The 19,990-nt window shown below is 40.7% G+C and overlaps 1 protein-coding gene across 4 annotated transcripts in view; it reads right to left on the bottom strand.

Moving 5' to 3' along the window:
* The window catches only part of tnrc6ba (trinucleotide repeat containing adaptor 6Ba), a 140,570-nt gene that overhangs the window by 14,312 nt on the left and 106,268 nt on the right, over positions 1-19,990 (bottom strand). For 3 of the 4 annotated variants that reach the window (XM_055663122.1, XM_055663123.1, XM_055663125.1), the window contains 8 exons: positions 16,584-19,010; positions 12,203-12,387; positions 8,402-8,476; positions 6,774-6,822; positions 5,209-5,354; positions 2,903-3,073; positions 829-963; positions 42-176 (listed from right to left, as the gene is read on the bottom strand). In XM_055663122.1, coding sequence (XP_055519097.1) covers positions 42-176; positions 829-963; positions 2,903-3,073; positions 5,209-5,354; positions 6,774-6,822; positions 8,402-8,476; positions 12,203-12,387; positions 16,584-19,010 — 3,323 coding nt within the window. The remainder of the gene's footprint in view (positions 1-41; positions 177-828; positions 964-2,902; positions 3,074-5,208; positions 5,355-6,773; positions 6,823-8,401; positions 8,477-12,202; positions 12,388-16,583; positions 19,011-19,990) is intronic. The other variant, XM_055663124.1, reaches the window with a different exon arrangement.

The raw sequence follows: 19,990 nt of genomic DNA, 5'->3' as shown, positions 1-19,990 counted from the left end.
TAGAAAATATGTAATTGCTATTATATACATGTGATACTCACCAACTGTAGCTGTGGGAGCTGAGGGAGTTGGCTGAGCATAGCTATTTGTTGAGGGGTTAGTTGAGGACCAAGGCTAAACAAGGCTGGGTTCAGGGCACCATTCGGAGTGGTATGCTTCAACATGGGGGCAGGAACCTGCAATTAATCAAAATCATTCATTTGCTGTGTTACTGTCTGAAGAAGGGTCCCAACCCAAAATATTCTCCAGGGTTGCTCCCTGACCCACTGAGTCGCCGTAGCACTTTGTGTCTTTTGTTTTTAAAAGGAATTAATTGAGCGCAAATGATTGAAACTATAAATTTGACAAAGTTATCCAACCTAAAAAATTGCCAATTTAACTCAAAAGTCCCGATAATCTATATCGTCTGTTCATTAGGTTCATCATGTACAGCAGCAGGGATGACAACGTGGGATTTTAGGTGTTCTTGTGCCTTGACTAGAATATTTATAATGATACAAGTGCTCGGGAATGAAACACTACAGGCATCCATTGACACCAATCTTCAAAAAAACTGGAAAGAAACAGCCAATAGTTCAAATCAATATTTTTTAAATTAATCTGAAACCTTAACCATCTCTCTTCCCACAGATACAGTTTACCATGCTGATTATTTCCAGCATGTTGTTTTTATCTCAGCTGCCAAACATCCAATGTTTAGCATATGAATCCAAGACCAAGAATTGAATGATTACACACAAAGTGCTGTCTTCCCAATCACATTTCCTCCCCCGTCCCAAAAAAAGGTGCAGGAATCATAAAAAGACGCGACAACTCAACTTTACGTACCTGAGGGGGGGGCAGGAACTGCGGAGGCACTTGAGGCCGAAGGTTAGGCTGGGATGAATTCATGGACTGCACCTGAGGCGTGTGCACACCTCTGGATTGTGCTGTGCTGCTGCCAAATAAACCATGATTGCCATTCTGTATGCGTACGAGAAAAAGAGACCGATAGGAAACGTTAAATCAATTAGATTTCCTTGTATTAAATATTTTTTATACAGCATAACTTGGTCTAATGCAACCAGATAGGGAGACCACCTTAGAATCATATATACCCCCACAGAACAACAGAAACACATGTCTAAGATTAGCTATTCCACCTCACCACCATTCCCAAAGTAATGCAACATTCCACTGTGGAGAACTAACATCTCAGAAGTATCAGCAAAAGGGGTCTATTGTAACTGTTACAGCTCCCTAAATGGATTATCTACCTTCCCTCAGGGCTTTAATATTTCTCCTTTGTATGTTTACTGAATTTCCTCCCACATGTCACCAGTGAATCAGGTTCAAATCCCAGTTGGACTCTGACATAATGTCACTCTTTCCCCTTCAGGAATGTTTATTGTCAAAGAGGCCACCTTGAGATCTCAGCTTCATTCAAAACTGATGCGTTGAAAACGCCATCCATTTATACCTCACGCTGCCTCGGCAGGGCCAGCAGCATAATCAAAGATGAGTCGTCGCACCCTGGCTACTCCTTCTTTCCCCCTCTCCCATCAGGCAAAAGGTATGGAAGTGTGTAAACACACACCTCCAGATTCAGGGACAGTTTCTTCCCAGCTGTTAACAGACAACTGAACCGTCCTACCACAACTAGAGAGCAGTGCAGAACTACTATCAACCTCATTGGCAACCCTCGGACTACCCTTGATCGGACTTTGCTGGCTTTACCTTGCACTAAACATTATTCTCTTATCATGTATCTATACACTGTAAATGGCTCAATTGTAATCACGTTTTGTCTTTCTGCTGACTGGTTAGCATGCAACAAAAGCTTTTCACTATGGTACACGTAAATAAACTAAACTGAAATGTTCAATACTCTTCAATCTTCATACCAAGTTATTCCCAGAACTATTAACATCATTGCCTACAATGAACTCCTTCTCCCCCTGTCCACCCCTCCACCCCTCTCCAACTCATTCTATTCCCCATACCCTCAGCTTGTTATTTTCAGGGACTGCAAACAACAGTTTTTCACAGTTTTAAGATGGCAGGATAAAATCTTCACGTGATCAGAATTGGGATTACACCCGTCTGCTACAGTAGTTATGTAAATTCTGCATGTTACTGAGGCTGCCTGGTATATCAATGAGAGAAGTGACTTTAGCGAGGGATTAAGGAACAAAATTTAGGTTTCAGAACCGCACTCTGACCGGTGTGAACAGATCGCAAGTTTGCAACCACTTGAGATTATAACCCCTCTCTGCCCTGCTCAGGCAACCCAGCTGAGTCCTGGAAAAAGAATGATGGGCACATTTGGTGATGAGTTATGAAATTTCCTAACCTACCACCAAACCATCCTGGCAGTTTGATACAGAAAGACCTAAGAAAAACATGAGCCCTGAAAATAATGAATGAATTTGAAAATTTCTTGGTAGAGCTTGGAAAAGTACAAATGTACAAAAGTAAGGTACGCCTAAAACCCCCCAGAAAATATTTCATTGCACAACATGATCAAACACATCAAGTGTTCCTTTTAATGAATAAATATGCTTTGCCCCCATCACTTCCTTTCCCCTAATAATGCCGATTTTGAAATCATTGGATACTCTTCTCAGTACATTTTTATTGCTGCAATGGTACAGAAATATCACTGGTTGAGTGGAGGGCAAGGGCAAATGAAAAAAAAAGAAACATAGGAAGTGTATGAATAGGCTTGTCTAAAAGGAGGAAGATAGTAATGGGGCAAGACTTAAATTTAGTACTGATGCGACATTTATTGATCACCTTACTAGGTCATGGACTGCGACCTCTAGAAAAGTGCAGGCAGAAACAGACACTAAGATTTGCTCACATAGATTGCACAGTATCATGACATCCCAGTCACAAGACACATTCAGAAAGCAGCCCTTACGTGTCTAGCGTTTAGGTTTTGCATGTTAAGACCAGAGCCGATGCAGCCGAGGCTGGCGGTGGGTAGAGCAGTGCCTGAGGGAGACAGCTTGCAGCTTGGAGGAGGGGAGAAGGGCGAGTTAGGTGCCTCGTCAGACAGGCACCCATCTTGATTGGAGAAAGGCAAAGTCAGCTGAAGGAGGGTTAGCCAACCAGCATGCGATTGGGGGTGGGGATGGGGGGGGGGGGGGGGGGGGGGGGGGGGGGGGGAAGAAAGGGGGCAGAGGGTGGGGGTATGAAACAGACAAGGACAGAGCACAAAAACAAGTTGTGGGTAGAGAGCGGGAAGAAGAAACAAAAAATGAGAGCAGTTAGGCCTCACACAGACAGTTAGATAAAATTAGTGCCATAATCAAACTTGCAAATAAAACCCCTTATCAGACACAGGTAACATCTAAGCTTTGTGCAGTGAAAAAGCAAGCCTTGCACTGCAAGATCTTTACTTTCCTATCGCTGTACCAATCTAAAACCCACAAAGGCAACTTTTCATCTGTTAATAATTTATGAAACAAACTAATCTGCCAACTTAGAATTGCAATGGTGCATTCTATGGCGAACTGAAGTCTCTGCTCAAAAAGACGTACCAATGTTTGTAAGCAAACTGGAAGTAGTTGAAAATCATTCTCTGCACAGGAGGTTCTAGCCATCTACACCAACAGAATTCTGCTGTGGCTGAACTAGTCATATTTTGCCAGAGTAAGATGGGGAAGGGGTTCAAAAATATTCATGGCAGCTCTCAAATACGAAAAATTCGTACTACTTGGCAGCTCTGTATACCAAGCCTATTAACCTACAAACCTATACGTCCTTGGGGTGTGGAAAACTGGAGGAAACTGAAGTTCTCGAAGAAAGCTCTGTATACCAAGCCTACTCGGGTCACGAGAACGTTCAAACTCTGTACGGACAAGCACCCGTAGCCAGGATAACACCCGGGTGTCTGGCGCTGTGAGGCAGCAACTCCATCACTGTGCTGCCCTGTCTTGAATGCTCATGGGTTTCTGCCTTTTCTGAGGGGGTTCCGGATGTTGAGGCTCCCACCGAATGATTCAAATAGTAGCAAGGACACATTTCCACTCCTTCTGGTTATTCCCCTTCCTATAACTACAATCAATTATAAAGTCTGATGAAGCAAGTATGTCTGGAAACATTTATACTTCAGATACTTGTCCCTTTTGTTTTTATAATTTAATTTATTTTGCCTGCCACAAAAGACCGAGTTTTCTTTTCCCTCCCAATCCCTGTCCTTCCACATTATTAAAGCCCTTTATATTTGTAACCCTTTGCAGTTCTGACAGTAGGTTTTCATTCTAAAATATTAAATCTCTCTCTCTCCCTCTAATGATGCCACGTGATCTTTAGTGATTTCCATCATTTGCTGTCTATCTGACCTTTCAGTGAGTGAATGTTGAGCTACAGTGGCGTGGCAGTTGAGTTGCTGCCTTCCAGCACCAGAGACTCGGGTTCGATTCTGACTAAGGGTGATGTCTGTACGGAGTTTGTACGTTCTCCCTGTGGGTTCCCTCCCACACTGCAAAGACGTGCAAGTTTGTAGATAAATTAGCTTCTATACATTGCCCCAAGTGTGTAGGATGCGAAAGTGGGATGACATGGAATTAGTGTGCAAGTGATCAATGGTCAGTGTGGATTTGATAGGCCGAAGAGCCTGTTGCCATTTTGTGCCTCCATCTCTAAACATAATGTTAACATGATTGCTCATCACTCTGATATGAAGTCAATTCACTTGAGAAGAAGTCTGTTCAGATAGTAAATTAAACCTGATCCAACCATCCCCCAATCCAAATCCCACCCAAGCATTTATTTTCTTCTGTGTCCACCGAGAGATATTATAAGAATATTGGACTGCCATAAATGATACAAAGTCACACCCAAATAAAGACAATCTAAGGAAGTACATCATGCGCCTCACGTCCCTGCCACCACCACCTACTCCAGCATTTTGTGTCTATCTTTGGTATTAACCAGCACCTGCAATTGTTTGTTTCTACATAACTAGAGAGAACATGGTCGGTGTGGACTCGGTGGGCCATAGGGCCCGCTTCCTTGCTATATCTCTGAACCAAGTACAAGATGAGCTGGCCCAGTGCCTAATCCCCAGTATTTTATTAAAACATACAACTGGCCTAAACACAATCATATCCCATCAGATTTGGGTCGCCATGTTCTGCTCCAGATAAATGATTTTAGGATGTTTGTGGAAGAATGGTAAGTAATATAAATGTAAGTATTCTCTATCAGTGGAGACCTCACCTTCTCAAAGTAGGGTCCACTGTCTGTGGTGGGCGAATCTTTGGAATTTGATGGCCGGAATCCAGAACGTTCCTTTCTCATCATTCCATTGTAATCCATGTTCATGCCACGTTTATCAGATTCCAGCTTTTTGTCTGGTAGACCACCTGAAAGAAACAGAATAATTTAACCATAGCTACAAACCTAGTTAAAATGCATCACTTAAATGCATCACTATAGATAACTGTCCAACAGGATATAGTTGTTAGAAGAAAATGTAATTATGACCAGAAAACCTCAGCTTTAATTCACAATCTGACCTTAATAAACAAACGGTATTTATATCACATGATACAGTGGTAGGCCACACATGTCCTCAAGTCTGCTTCATCATTCAATATCCATGCTCACTGTCCTATGGGATCTCCATGTACCTCTATTCTTAAAAATATATTAATCTCAGCCTAAATGTACTTAACATTTCAACATCCATAGCCCTAGGGAGTTGAAGATTTCAAAGAAGTAAAATCAGAACTGCACATGCTGGTTTACACAAAAGGATCCAAAGTATGGAGTAATTCAGCAGGTCGGGCAGCATCTCTGGGGAACATGGATCCATGTTTTCTATAGATGTTGCCTGACACGTTGAGTTGCACCAACATTTCGTGTCCTTTTATTTCTAGGACTTATAGCATATAAAGGCTTTACTTTGTTTGCCCCAAATTAGCACTTATTCTGAGACTGTTCCCCAAATTCTACATTTGTCAGACTGAGGAAACAGCTTCCAAGCATTGACACTGTTAAGTCACTCTTGGAATCTGTTACATCTAAATCAGATCACCTCTCATTCTCCCTAAACCCAGATACAAGCCAGGTTCTCTTAATCCCAAGAATCAATCCAGTGCACGGACTTCAAGGCAAAGATAATCTCTCCAGCATTTTGTGCCTATCTTATGAAATATACTCTCTCATTAGGTACAGATACCAAAATTGCCCACAGAACTCCTGCTGCAGCCTCAAAATCCTGTACAATAACTACCAACAAACCTGTACACTCTCCACAAAACTTTTACTCAAAACCTCTTGCAATAACTACCAACAAACCTGATGTACCCCAATGCTTACAGTAATCTGCATTTTTCCATGACCCATTACACCGATCTATCCTTCTTACACAAGTACGCACATTTCTGAAAAATTGGAGTGCATTGTCCTATGTACTGATACCATTATTATTAATAGGCTGCAGGCGGCTTGCTTATTGTTAAAGATTGACCCATCTTACTTTATGATTTCAATTGAAGAAAAGGGTAAGTGATTAAAGCCAGAAAATCAAAACAAAAACTGCAGATGATGAAATCTGAATTAAAAACAGAAAACGTGGATGCTTCAGATGTTTCTTTTTCTGCTTTGATTGAAGTCTGAACTGCATCCTGATAAGAATCAGCAATCAGTACTAAGATTGTAATCGCATCAATTTTCAAACTCAGCGCTTCGCTCGATAAGACTGCAATTTATCACAGGTACCAGAGCTACAATCATTTATCTGCTTGAAATAAATCATCTATCTCCCGTTTAATACTCACCAACAGTTAAGTCCATTTTGTTACCAACGCTGTCTTCGGAAGACTCCCTCTGCGAATAGAGCAATGACACAATGAATGCAGATAACAGGCAACTTAAAAATCCGTTTCCTGGAGCCCACTCATTGCTAGATTTATTTTACCCACAGTTATCCTCAGAAACTGTAGGAAGTATAAATGTTTGACAATCTGGTTCTGCAGTTTAGGCTGTACATTTCTGTCTGCTCAGAATTCAGCAAAAGAGGAAAAGGTTTTATCCAATTGTTAAGACTTGAATTTGACCTCCAATGGTGATCATTAAGCAACAAACCCATGTACCATTCACATTTAAGTGTTCTAAAATAGAATAGATTTCCAGTTAAAAAAAAAACTCCAGACATTTCTAATTTAACTCCATAGCTTATTTAAAGCACAGATTAGTAAAAAAAAAAAATACTGTAGTGTAAAATATACTTATAAGCATCTAATTGCAATCTTTATTGAACAATTATATTCTGGACATAGCTGAATCAAATGGTAAGAAGGTTAAAAACATAACAAAAAACCTTACAGAAGTGCTTCTTCTCCTTTTATACAATATATAACAAATCCTACCCTCCTGCTTAACATCTCCCAAGAAACTCAAGTTTCTCTGTGTATTTAGCTCTTTTTCCTAGCACCAACTAATATTGGTGTCTCCCATCAAACATCAGGGCTGAAAACTAGTAGCTGTAATCCCCAGGGATAACCACAAAACATATAAAATAACACCAATCATTTTAAAGACCGTTTTAAAAATATATAAATGTTGGCTGTAACCCAACATTGGTATTTTATGTTATATATTGCCGGAAGGCAGCTGGCTTGCGAGGTATTAAGACAGATTATGGTAGTAAAGTTTAATGGTAAAGATTACAAATTATCTGTCATGTAAGGGACTTGAGGAATCAATAAACAAATATGACCCAATGCAACATTTTACAGTTTCTGAACGATGCCATAATCATAACAGAACTGCAGATCATGTCATTCCAATGTGGTCACTTGGATTAGTGTGTGTAATTTACAACATTAAGCCTCTGCTGACCAAGGCTCATTACTCTAAGCCTCTTGTGACAGAGGCGGTGTTGGCTGCAGTAGAAAACATACCAAAATGAGCTGTATAAATCTTCCTGGATCACTGTATTCTTATATGTAGTCCATTTGGACGGTTAAAAGCACCCTGTGGCATAATTATCGATTCTTTCCATCTAAATTTATGCTGCAGCAAGATCGAGTATGTTACATTTTGTGCTATATAACACCAGGTTAAAGTTCTACAGCGTAAAGACATAATACCAGTGGTGGCAATAGTGTTGGTGCAGTTTGAGGTAACAAATTGAGGACAATGCAAAGGAAGTAAATTGCACATTAAAACTGTGCAGTTTGCATTGCAACAAATAAACAACACATTTTTTGTAATAGGAAATAAGTTTGCAGTGACTTTCTGTTTAACTTGTATTGCAGATCATTTCAGTCTATTTTTTGTCACAATACTATTTTTTCATGAGGTTTACAGTGATAAGGCTAATCAGCAATTGGCTTAATGTGATAAATTTAACTGGCAAAGCGGTACATCAAGGCTTCAGCATGTTCAGTAAAACTGATCTTACCAGTAATCCCATTTTGGAAAATTGTGAAGAGAGGGGGTTTATCCATGTGTCATTGTTCCCACCTTTCATGGAGCCCTGGAGGAAAGAGGCAGTGAAACAAGAGTAATCGTCAGAGTAGAAATATTGAGCTGTCTTCTTATTTCAGACACTATTGCTGTGGATTTTCTAATCTTCTTCAGATTTTTGATGGTAATAGTCTCTCATTAATCCAATCAGATCATTCAGCTGAATTAAATCTGTCTGCTATTTCTTCCTCAAGATCGTGCAAGTACCCCAAGTATTTACCATTTTGTCAAAAATAAATGGGTCACATAAAGGATCACTCTACTATTTATACATTTAAAACCTCAATGCTTTTTTGCAAAAAAAGTAATCTAAATCTTCCACAATTAAAAAACAGAATTCCTATTTCTTCACAATGCAGGCAAATCTTGTGTTATAGCCATTTGCGTGACAGAAATTTGCCCTTCACAAATCTCCACCCAAAAGTCTGAGGAGCAGAATAATCCAAAACCCATTTCCTGAAATTACAGGACACACATTATCATGGGTGATAGGTAAACATTTAAACTAATGTTTCCTCATGATTTATCATCAATTTTGATACAAAATTAATAATCATGCTGCAAGAGTATTTTACCCAATGAACCAAACAGGTACCACAGGCCACTATGTCTAGGAAAGAACTGCAGATGCTGGTTTAAATCAAAGGTAGACACAAAATGCTGGAGTAACTCAGTGGGACAGGCAGCATCTCTGGATAGAAGGAATGGATGGCGTTTCAGGTCTAGTCCCTTCTTCAGACTGATGTCAGGGGAGTGGGCGGGACAGAGATAGACAGTAAGACTGGTGGGAGAACTGGGAATGGGGCCCCTCCCAGAAAACAGGAGCAGAATGGATCAACTCAAACTCCACCATTCAAGACGATCGCACCTAATCTGTCCCAAGCTGCTTCTCCTCTTCTGTGCCTGATCCACATTGTCCTCAGTTCCCCTTAAATACTCTTTAAAAACCTTCAGTGAATCAAGCCCACAATTCTCAGTGGTAGATAATTCCATGAAGTTCAACTTGGTAAGAAAAATTCCTTGCATCTCAGTTTTAAATTGGCATCCCCTTATCCTGTAACAATGTCCCATGCTTCAACATCTCTGAATAATGGAAACAGCTTAACATCTGACCCTGTTCTCTGTTTCAATAAGATCACCCTTATTCTTCTAACTCAAAAGAACGTTTGTGATAGGACAATCCGCTCACCCCATGATTAAAAATGAGCAATAATACCCAGACCTCTTTCTACTTCACTCATTTACAATTAGATAAAATGTCCTTTGTTTCTTCTTTCCAAAGTATAGACCTCACACTTCCCCCTGTTAAACTCCATTTGTCAAGTTTCTACCACTCACTCAAGATATGTCCTACAGCAGAGTAATAAATATCCTCATAACAGCATGCCCTCCAACCATTTTTCACATCATCAGAAAATTCTAATGCCTTGTATGCCCCTCCCTCCTCCAAATCATCAATGTAGATACAAAATGATCAAGCGACAAGTTTTTAAAACCCATTAACACACATTTCTCAGCATCACAAGCTCTTATTTGTGCAACAGCCTTTGATGTGGCACTTTGTCAAACACCTTATGGAAATAAGCTCCCTCAATTGCAGTAAAGGTCTCCTTACTGGGATTTACATGCATGCAAGATAATCTTTTTGGAACATGTAACATGCTTTAGAGCACTGAGTGGGATAGACCTTTGGGCATTGAATGGTGCAGCAAACTTGATGGCCCATATGACCCTATCTGCTCTTATTTCCTCTGTCATAAAGATATCACTATAGAATTCCTATTTCTTCACAATGCAGGCAAATCTTGCATTATAGCCATTTGCGTTACAGAAATTTGCCCTTCACAAATCACCACCCAAAAGTTTGAGGAGCAGAATAAAATTTTATCTCTCAAGAGTTTGTGCTGAAGGAAAAAGGTAGCTTTTAACTAAACACAAAATGTTATTATTGTTAAATTTGCATTTCCTAACATATGGGCAGCTAATGCAATTTTGTATAACAGAAAATCACAGTGCAGGCCGATTACTAGAAATGCAACTTGCCTGTAACAGAGGGGATTGCCTGAAGTCAGCCCTTTCTAATTGAAATTGAAATAAGTCATCAATTTAATGCCAACAAGTGTGAAATAGATGCAGACTGTTGGGTGTTACAGCTCAGAAATAAATCAAAGGAAAAAAGTACTGGAGGAATATTCTCACTGTTATTAGGTAGCAACTGCTTAGCTCTAGTTTGAGTTGCACTTATACAGTGCTGGGATACGGATGATAGATTATCTCACAGCAAGTCGCTGCAATCTGCTTACTGCTAAACTAGAACAAACTCTACATAGTGACTACTATGATCAAAATTATATATTTTTTAGCAGTACTAATGATTCAAATCAGACATGGAGACAGAATAACAATGTCGCACAATTTAAAAAATAACATGAACTTAGCATTTTAAATTATTTTCATTAAAACTTTAAGTAAGTTTATTGACCAAGTATTCACATACAAGGAATTTGCCTTGGTGCTCCGCCCACAAGTAACAACATGACATAGTGACAGTTACGAATGACTCAGAAAACACTAAACATTAATAATAATAAAACATTAATGATAAAACACTATTGATCAAGCATGTGAACCAACAAAATACCAGATCAAAGGGAGGCTACAGATTTTTGGCTGTTGAGAACTTCATTACTATTTCATTGACTGCGGATGGTTCGACTCCCCCGACCACGGGAGAACAAAGAGGGAAGAAAATTAGACTTTATTCCCAGTGAGGAATGTGGGGAATCCGCTGTGGTGGATGTTTATGTTAACATTTATGTAGTTGTGTGTCTTGTTGCTTTTTTTAGTATGGCGGTATGGTAATCAAGTTTCACTGTACCTTAATTGGTACATGTGACAATAAACTGACCCTTGACCTTGAACTATAAATTTACACTGAGGAAATTGCACAACCACATGTTGTGAATCTAAAAATAATTTGGATTTGTTCAAGACAGAACTCTCTCTTGTCAACCAACCACTCCCCCCCCCCCACTCCCCAACCCCGCCCACTGCACCCTACAAAACTTGTTAGATTGGGCTTTTGAGCTATTGTAATTATAAATGGATTTATGGAACCGTTATGTTGGAAAATTGAAATACCGGATGGTGCCCAGGAAGTTGGCTAGCAAACCACTGACATTGTTACAATGTTAACATTACCTCAGATCGCAAGGTGTTTTTTTTTGTTGCAGATTACAGTAAATTGGATGTATTCCCAAAGCTTCCCACCCCTCTCACTATTGCCAGGTTTTCTTCAAGGATAGACACAAAATGCTGGAGCAACTCATTGGGTCAGGCAGCATCTCAGGAGAAAAAGAATGTGATGTTTCGAGTTGGAACCCTTCTTCAGACTGGAAGTAGAGGTGTAGGGAAGGAGGAAATAGAAACTAGAGGTGAGAAAAGGCCAGAACCAATCAGGGCCGAAAAAACATTTTTTTTTTTACTGTCATTGCATGTGTCATTCAATGGCACTATCAAATATCGAGGTTAAATCGCACAGATATTACAGCTTGTTCACTTCTTCAAACCTGCAAGTAAATTAAAGTTTCCAAGAACTGTCTATCATCATAGGGAATGCCACACAGAGCAAGACGCTGCCTCGACTTCTGTCTGAACACCGTTCTGGCACCAAGTTCCCGAAAATGAGAAGGCACTTTGCGAACTGCTTATTTTCACAGAACTTTTCCTTTCTTACCTTGTGAATTTTCTTCCCGCCTGAGGTCCAGTTAGCTGAGTTGTAGGGTGAACTACTCTCCTGAGTTCCAGTACTGTTCCACAGGCCCATTGAATTATCATCATCTTCTTCCCAGCTTGGGGGACGAGTATTTGCCACAGTAGGTCGATCGCCACCTCCCCATCCATCCTGCATTGATTTTGAACCTGAAAAATTCATATTCAGTATTTTATATAATTGTTACGTTTTATTTTTCCTTAGCCATTTGATGGCACTATAAAATAAATGTTAAATAACACAGACATTACTGCTTGTTTACTGCTTCAAACTGGCAAGTATATCAAAGATTCCTAGAACTAACTAGGGAATGACTCGGAAAGTAAGAATTTAAAACAATTGATAAATAAGCTTTCTAGAAAAAAAAAATCACTGAAGACAGCTTCATGGTTAGACAACCTTTTAACAACTGAGACAGAACAGAAAGGTCATATATCAGTGAGTATCAAGTGCGGACAACTGAGAAAAGGAAAAAGAAATCCCTGCAACCCCTGAAAAAAATCAGTTGTTTGAAAGCATGATCACAAAATTAAAGTTAAAAGGGAAAGTTACACACAGCTATAAACAAACATATTTCTCGTTGCATAAAACATTGGCATCTGTCCTAAATCCTGAATTGGCTTTTAAGCAGTACAATTAAAACATTTCCTGTTTAGTATTTCTGGAGATCAAGTAAAGAGAAACAGCATGTTACCAGGGATCCCCAACCACAGTGATGCAACTCCGTTCTTCAAGCTCACTGAAGGTAAAAACTAGTACAATATTGAATCCAGGACTTTGTTAAAAAATTAAGCAATGGACAGGAAAATAGTGTCACGATATGAAGCTCAAATCCACGGATTCCAGAAATTTCCAAATTAAAAGTGGTAGTCTGTTGTCGAGCTGCGTTTGAAAGTGTCTAATCGAAAACAGGCAAAATGAGCTTCACTGGAACTTGAGATTAAAATTCCAAGTGTTATTGGATTTTAAAGTTTACAGCTCCTTTTACATAAACAGTCATTGCTCTACTCACGTGGCTTCCTGCACATGGAGTACACTGAGCTCAGTTCCAACCTGTCACTCATTCAATCGTATGATAGTCAGTGTCGTATGATAGTCAGTGTCGTATAATATTAATATAATTCACGTATTACACGCCAAACACTAAGTACGCCAAACACTAAGTTGCTGGAATTTATTTACCAGCAAAATGCAGCAATTGCAGGAAATATATTTTCCTCAAAGGAACACAGTATGATTGAGTATGTTCCCAGAAGCCTTCCAGTAAGCAGATTGCTCAAGTGGCTATTTTTAAACGTGGTTTTGGTGATGGAAAATAACAACTTTATATACGTTTGGCCTTACAAACAAGCCCTTATCCAATGGTCTTTCAGGTGAGCAGTTTGGGGTTAAAGCTGTGGGTAACCCAATGAATGGCAGCCACAAATAAATCGGCTTGTTTCTCATTGTCGATAATTAAACACAAGGTTTTCAAATCATTCAGCCAAAGGAAAAATCCTTTTGAACGCCGCCAATTGAAATAGCTGTAATTTTAACATTTAAACCAGGGCAAATCCTTAACACCTTCTGCAAAATTTGCTAAACTGTCGTACTATTTGTTGCCGTTCTGGCATAGATTCAATGCTCAGATCCTGCTTTCTCCTCGACGTTAGTCAGCAATGCCCTTCCCCAGTACTCTCAGCTAGCAATTAGCACCCAACATTTCCCTCATTCCCTGTAGCATGATCTGCCCTAAACTCCAACAACCAATTCCCTTCCACCAGCTTTCATTTACCCCCCCCCCCCCCCCCCCCCCCATCCCAGCTCCCTTCATACAGTACTGCTCGGCTCAGTTACATTCACTCTGAAGTGACCTGATAAGTGAAACTGAAATACGTTTTATTTACCTGATGCATGTTGAATCTGTCAGTCAGAGGCATATGAAAATATGAGATCAAATCTCTATTTGAATAGGCACAAATACAAATGGAAAAAAAGTACCTGAATGTCCTGCAGACGTACAAATGTTGATTTAATTCACTACTTTTGTTCTTATCAGAAACTATCTTAAACCCCATAAAAGTGGTACGGCAGTGGCTCAAATGAAACATTCATTTCCCATTCACCTTTATAACGGGGCATTAAGTTTCGCTTGCTGCTTTGCAACAGCACTACAGAGTGCTGATATTTAGGAAACCAATGTTGGGTATCCCTATGGAACTGCAGACAATGCACCAGAAAAATAAAGTCAGCTTGCAATGGTCACCATTGTTGAAGTAAATACTGCAGACAAGCACGTTACATGAAAGATAGGATCTTTCCATTTAGCTAACACAGCCAAAATCCAAGGGTGCTGTGTGTATTTTAAGCTCAAATTTGTGAGCACTGCTGTCAGCTAACAACTGGAAGCAAGCCATGTTAATAACATTTTTGAAAAATATTTTTTAATGATCTTCCATTGACCAGAAGGAATCAGTTATACTTTCCACAGTGTTTTGTTAATATCCCAAAGTAGAATGCTGACAGATTTAAACTCACTTCCAATTAGGTTTACTTTGTTGAATCAAAATGCACACCAACTCAAGATTCCAAAAACAAGGATCTCCTTCTGGTGGTTATTATGATCAGATAGAAACTTGTAACATTCTTATGAAATCCAGAGATTCATTTCCCAGCAAGGAGAGGCACAACTTGTACAATACAAAGAAGCCTGTGTATGCAAAACTGCAATCTGGACTTCCTGGCATCAGACTGCACCCGCTGCCAAGTTTTCATGTAGGGCAGTAACTCAAGTGTAATTTGGAAGATGGGAGAGCTGGCATAAAGCAGTTATCAATACAAGGGCAACCATTGTGTTTAAAGTTTCTTAGATTGAAGCACAGATCACAAACAAAATTAATGCAATCCATTGTCAAGAAAATAGGGGAGACCACTTGGGGTGAATAGCTATCAAATTTATAACAAATTCATTTTGTACTGAAAACTGGAAAAATATATACATTACAAGGTGATCAATGCAAATTAAGGTAGTCATAACACATTAAATAATTTGTCAGCTAATAACGTGAGAGAACAACCAAAACGTCTACAAAGTCTTCCTCATTCCTTTCAGAATGTGCAGTATTTTGGGGCAATGACTACTTTTGAAGTGTCACCACAGTTATAATCCAGGAAATTACAGCAAATATGCAATGGAAACCTCCCACAAACAGCAAAGTCATCATTGGATGAATTGTGCTGCTGATATTGACTGGGATGATTATCACTGGGAACATTACCTCATCGTTTCATTAAAAACTTGCCATGAGATCTTTTACGTGAGAAAGCAGATGAGACCTCAGTTATATGCCTTTTAATAAAGACAGAACCCCTAAAGAAGCATTGGCCCAGATGTTAGTTCTCCAGTCTCTGAGAAAAATTGGAAACCACATTCATCTGTTTCAGTAATGAGCATTGCCTACTGGGGTGTTGCTGAAACAAGTCCTGGATTAATTTCCTTCAAAGACAAAATGCTGGAGTAACTCAGCAGGTAAACCAGCATCTGCAGTTCCTTGTTGTTACATTATAATTTCTTGGAAAATATGTCTGGTCAGAGAAGAACATATGGGGATGTAAAGATGGAAAAACATTTTAGAATTATGCATCAGGAGTGCAGAGAAATGCCACACAGTCTTAATCTATGACTGTCTCCATCTGTTGAATATAAGCTGCACATTAGAAACATAGAAATTAGGTGCAGGAGTAGGCCATTCGGCCCTTCGAGCCTGCACCGCCATTCAATATGATCATGGCTGATCATCCAACTCAGTATCCCGTACCTGCCTAGGGCAAAACAATAGCTAAACATGCTGCAGGAAAGGATGGTTCAGATCACCATACCAGACATGATTATAAAAAGTTAAACTCTTTAGCAAATTTGACATGTCAGGTAGACAAAATTAATGACACTGCATACACAGCATGGCCTCTCATAGGGAACTGTTTAAAAGTCTCCTTTTAAACACATGATGACTCAACAAAATTGCTTTCAACAATGGCCAAAAGCACTTTACCATGCATAAAGAACTGAATGAGATGGGAATGCAATGTAGCTTTACAATTGAGAATAAACCATTCCCAATATTGTCAGGGCATTTGTAGTTAGCTAGGCTTTAATTCCATCCCATGCAAAAACAAGATATTTTACCACAAGAAAATCTGGAAAGACAGACCCTACAATGCCTCAACGTCATAAAAAAGCTGCCATGTAAAAAAACATCTACAGAGAACCTCACTTCACTCTCAGCTTCATTTCAACATCAGTGCAATATGGAACACAACGATCATCAAATAATAATTAAAAGGGGAAGAATTTGCAACTGCTTACCAGAACTCGATGTGGATCCTCGTCCTGTAACCGCACTTGATGCATTCTGCTCCCGTTGTATTGGCCCACTTCCAGAGCTATCATTTTGAGAGTTTTTGTCCCACAGATTCACATTCTTATAATTGTAGCTAGTGGGATCACCCCAGGCTGAGGTGCCATCGTCAATCTCCATCTTTCGGGAGATGGATTGCGGCGAAGGCTCTTCCCATCCAGTAGGTTCTTCCTCCTTTGGCAAAGTTTGGATAGTTGCAGGTGGGACAGCTGAAGAGGGCATCGGCGGCACAGGTGCCGAGCCCCAACCTGGCCCAGACTGTCGGCTATTAGCAGAAGCGGTGCCCCAGGAACCAGATACCTCTGGCTGCTTGTTCCAATTAGAAGTGGTTGCTTTGGATGGCTCACCCCATCCCTGGTGTCTTGTGGGGTCCTCCCACCCACCTCTTTGATTAGTATTAGAACTACTGCCACCACTCCAAGATCCTACATCACCACGGCCACTTTCACCCCATCTCGAGTTTGAACTGTCCCAGCCACCTGCTTTTGGTTGCTCAGCTGGCTGTCCACTTCCATCACCCCAGCCATTATTGGCAGGCCATCCTTGAGTTTGTTGCTGCTTTGCACCCCAACCCGGTTCCTTGGTTCTAGGCCCATCATTCCAAGATGGTGCTTTCTCTTCTGGTGTTCCACCTCCCCAACTTTGACTGTTCTTTGGGTCCACCCATCCACTTGGAGCCTTTGAATCCTTCCACTCCATGTTTGAAGACTGGGGAGCATCTCCCCACCCAGAGGTGCAGCGACTGGTTTGACTGGACCCTTCGCCCCAGCCCCCTGAGTTAGTGCTCTGAGTGGCAGTGCTCTCCCACCCTTCTGTTCCTTTGTCAGTGCGCCTCTCATTCCTGGGTAACTCCTGGACTTCCCAAGTTGTGTTCTGCTTTATCTGAGTTTGGCCCCACCCAGTGTTTGACAGCACCCTTGGGTCTAGATCAGCCCTGTTTATTACAGTTTGCAATACTTCCTCTTGGTCAGGATGATCAGCCTTGTTTAAGCGCCGTCCTCCTGGGTGGTTGTCAGCGCCTCCTTTTTTGTTGTTGTTTCGACTACCAGAGTCACTCCCAGTGGAACTAGAGGCCTTTACCCAGCTGGAATTTTGGGCATTCTCTCCTTGGTTTTCTGGGGGGGGATTTACCCTGTGATTGTCCCATCCGCCTGTGCCACAACTCTGTTCATTAGTAGAGCCAACCCAATCTCCTTCTGACCGATTATCAGTCCCTGGCTGTTGACCCCATAAACCCTGAGCACTACCAGATGCTGTTCTGTTCCCTTTACCCCAATTTTTTGCTTTGTTGGGGTCTTGTGTCTCAGAGTCCCAGGATCCACCATTATTGTCCCATGATTCAGTTCTTGATCTATTCACCAGTAACTGTTTCATACCAGAGCCATTTTTTGCTGCATCATCGCCACTGCGTCCATTATTGCCATCAGTTCCTGTACCATTTTGTCCAGAAATGGAATCGGTTCCAGAAGATCCCCAAACTGTATTCCAAGAACCCCCAGTTGCCCGTCCCTCCATAGTTCCTCTAATACTGCCTTCGGATGAGGCTTCAGTGCTCACAGATTGATTCAATACCAAGGGGTTTCCCAAACCCATTCCTAAGGGCATGCTCCAGGTCCCATTCCCTGTTGTTTCAGACACTCCCTTATTTTGCAAAGGGTTCCCGGTGCTCTGTGAGCTTGCATTCAAAGAGTTAGTGTCGCCATTATTTGGTCCATCAGTGTTAAGAGCTTGAGGCTGTTCTCCAACAGAAGCATTCCATGTAACACCCGCATTTTCCGTTTTAGACTGTTTTGCCCAGGCGCTTGTAGAAGTACCATCCTGATCCCTAGGGCTTTGACCTACTGCACTAAGTTGTGCACTGGAGCTCGAAATGTCCGTCTCCAAAGTACCTTTTCCAGAAGTGCCCTCCTGGCCCAATACTGGCCAGGCCGATGGGTTGATATTTGGGTTCAAGGTCAACCCAAGGCCAGCTCCATCAGGGCTGCTCAAGTTTTTCCAATTGTTAAGTCCGTCTTTGCTCTCCGAAGAGATGGAAGATGCGTGACTGGGTTTAGGCACAAGGCCCATGTTCCAGGCCCCCAATTTACATTCATTCTTTCCGCTCCCAGCAGCGAACTGGTTTGCAGCTCCTTTGCAGTTCCTGGCAGCGCCACTTCCAGGTGGCAGGCTCTTCTCAGAGCCAAGGTTTGAGGCACCTTCGTTATCTATGTGTTCCGAAGCCGACTCAGAGTCTCTGCCTGTGATGCAAGGCCAAGCCTCCATATCAGACCCGTCTACGATTAACTTATCCCAGCCGTGGTTGAGGTCAGTGCTGGATGATCCAGAACCCCAAGCAGAATTTGCATAATTTGAACCAGCACCCCCAGGGTTTGTGTCTAGAAAAAAACAAACAAACATCTTATAGATCTCCAAGAAAAGTATTTATATTTGAATGGCTTTTTAAAACCTATTTTTAACACAATTGACACTTTGATTAAATATACTTCTGCCTGGGTATGACATTAAGAAGAAAAGGAAAATTAAAATCTACCAACACGCAACCTGATAAAATTAATTTTTTTTTAAATAAAAATTAAGAGAGGAAAATCTTGAACACTGTTAACCATGAGAAATGTTGACATGCAAGTTAAATACTATTGCTAGCACTTTATTTCTTGGAGCACAGGAGGCTCAGGGATAATCTTATAGAGGTATATAATATCATGAGAGGAACATATAAGCAGGGGAATAGAGCTGCCAAGGAAAGCAGTTGAGCCAGGTACAATAACAATATTTAAAAGATGCGTGGACAGATACAGAGTTAGGAAAGGTTTAGAGGGATATGGGCCAAACATGATGAAATAGGACAGCTTCGATGCAGCGTTTCGTGGCATGGACATTGAGCTGAAAGGTCTGTTTCCGAGCTGAATGACTGTGACTCTATGTATAGATTCAAGAAACCTGAAACCATCTTGAAGTACGCTAGAAACAAGGGTCGTTAATGAAGAAAGCTTGTAATCCTAACTAAATCTTGGTTACTCAGCAAACAGCATTAATTAATTGCCACCATCTTGAGACTGTTACCCATTATATTTCAGCAGCTGGCATCTCCAGGGGGCTGACTGATTGAACTTTGAGCCAACCGTTAACATGCAGAATAATAATCCCATGAACAAATCATTGTTGGCATGATAAACAAAGAGGAAATGTGGCCACAATAATGCAAAATTTGATAGATTCCTGTCATTTCATCGGTGGCCAGGATTTATAACTTCCAAGTTATAATTAATTTGTCTAATTAGGCTCTCAAAAACACTGGATCTGGTTAGGTCAGTTTAGTGAAAATAATCTATGTAGAATGATGTGTTCTACGTTT

This window comes from Leucoraja erinacea, chromosome 37 (genome assembly GCF_028641065.1).
Source record: "Leucoraja erinacea ecotype New England chromosome 37, Leri_hhj_1, whole genome shotgun sequence".
NCBI lineage: Eukaryota > Metazoa > Chordata > Chondrichthyes > Rajiformes > Rajidae > Leucoraja > Leucoraja erinaceus.
The sequence above is the reverse complement of the archived record's forward strand: the minus strand, read 5'-3'. Positions and strand labels throughout refer to the sequence as shown.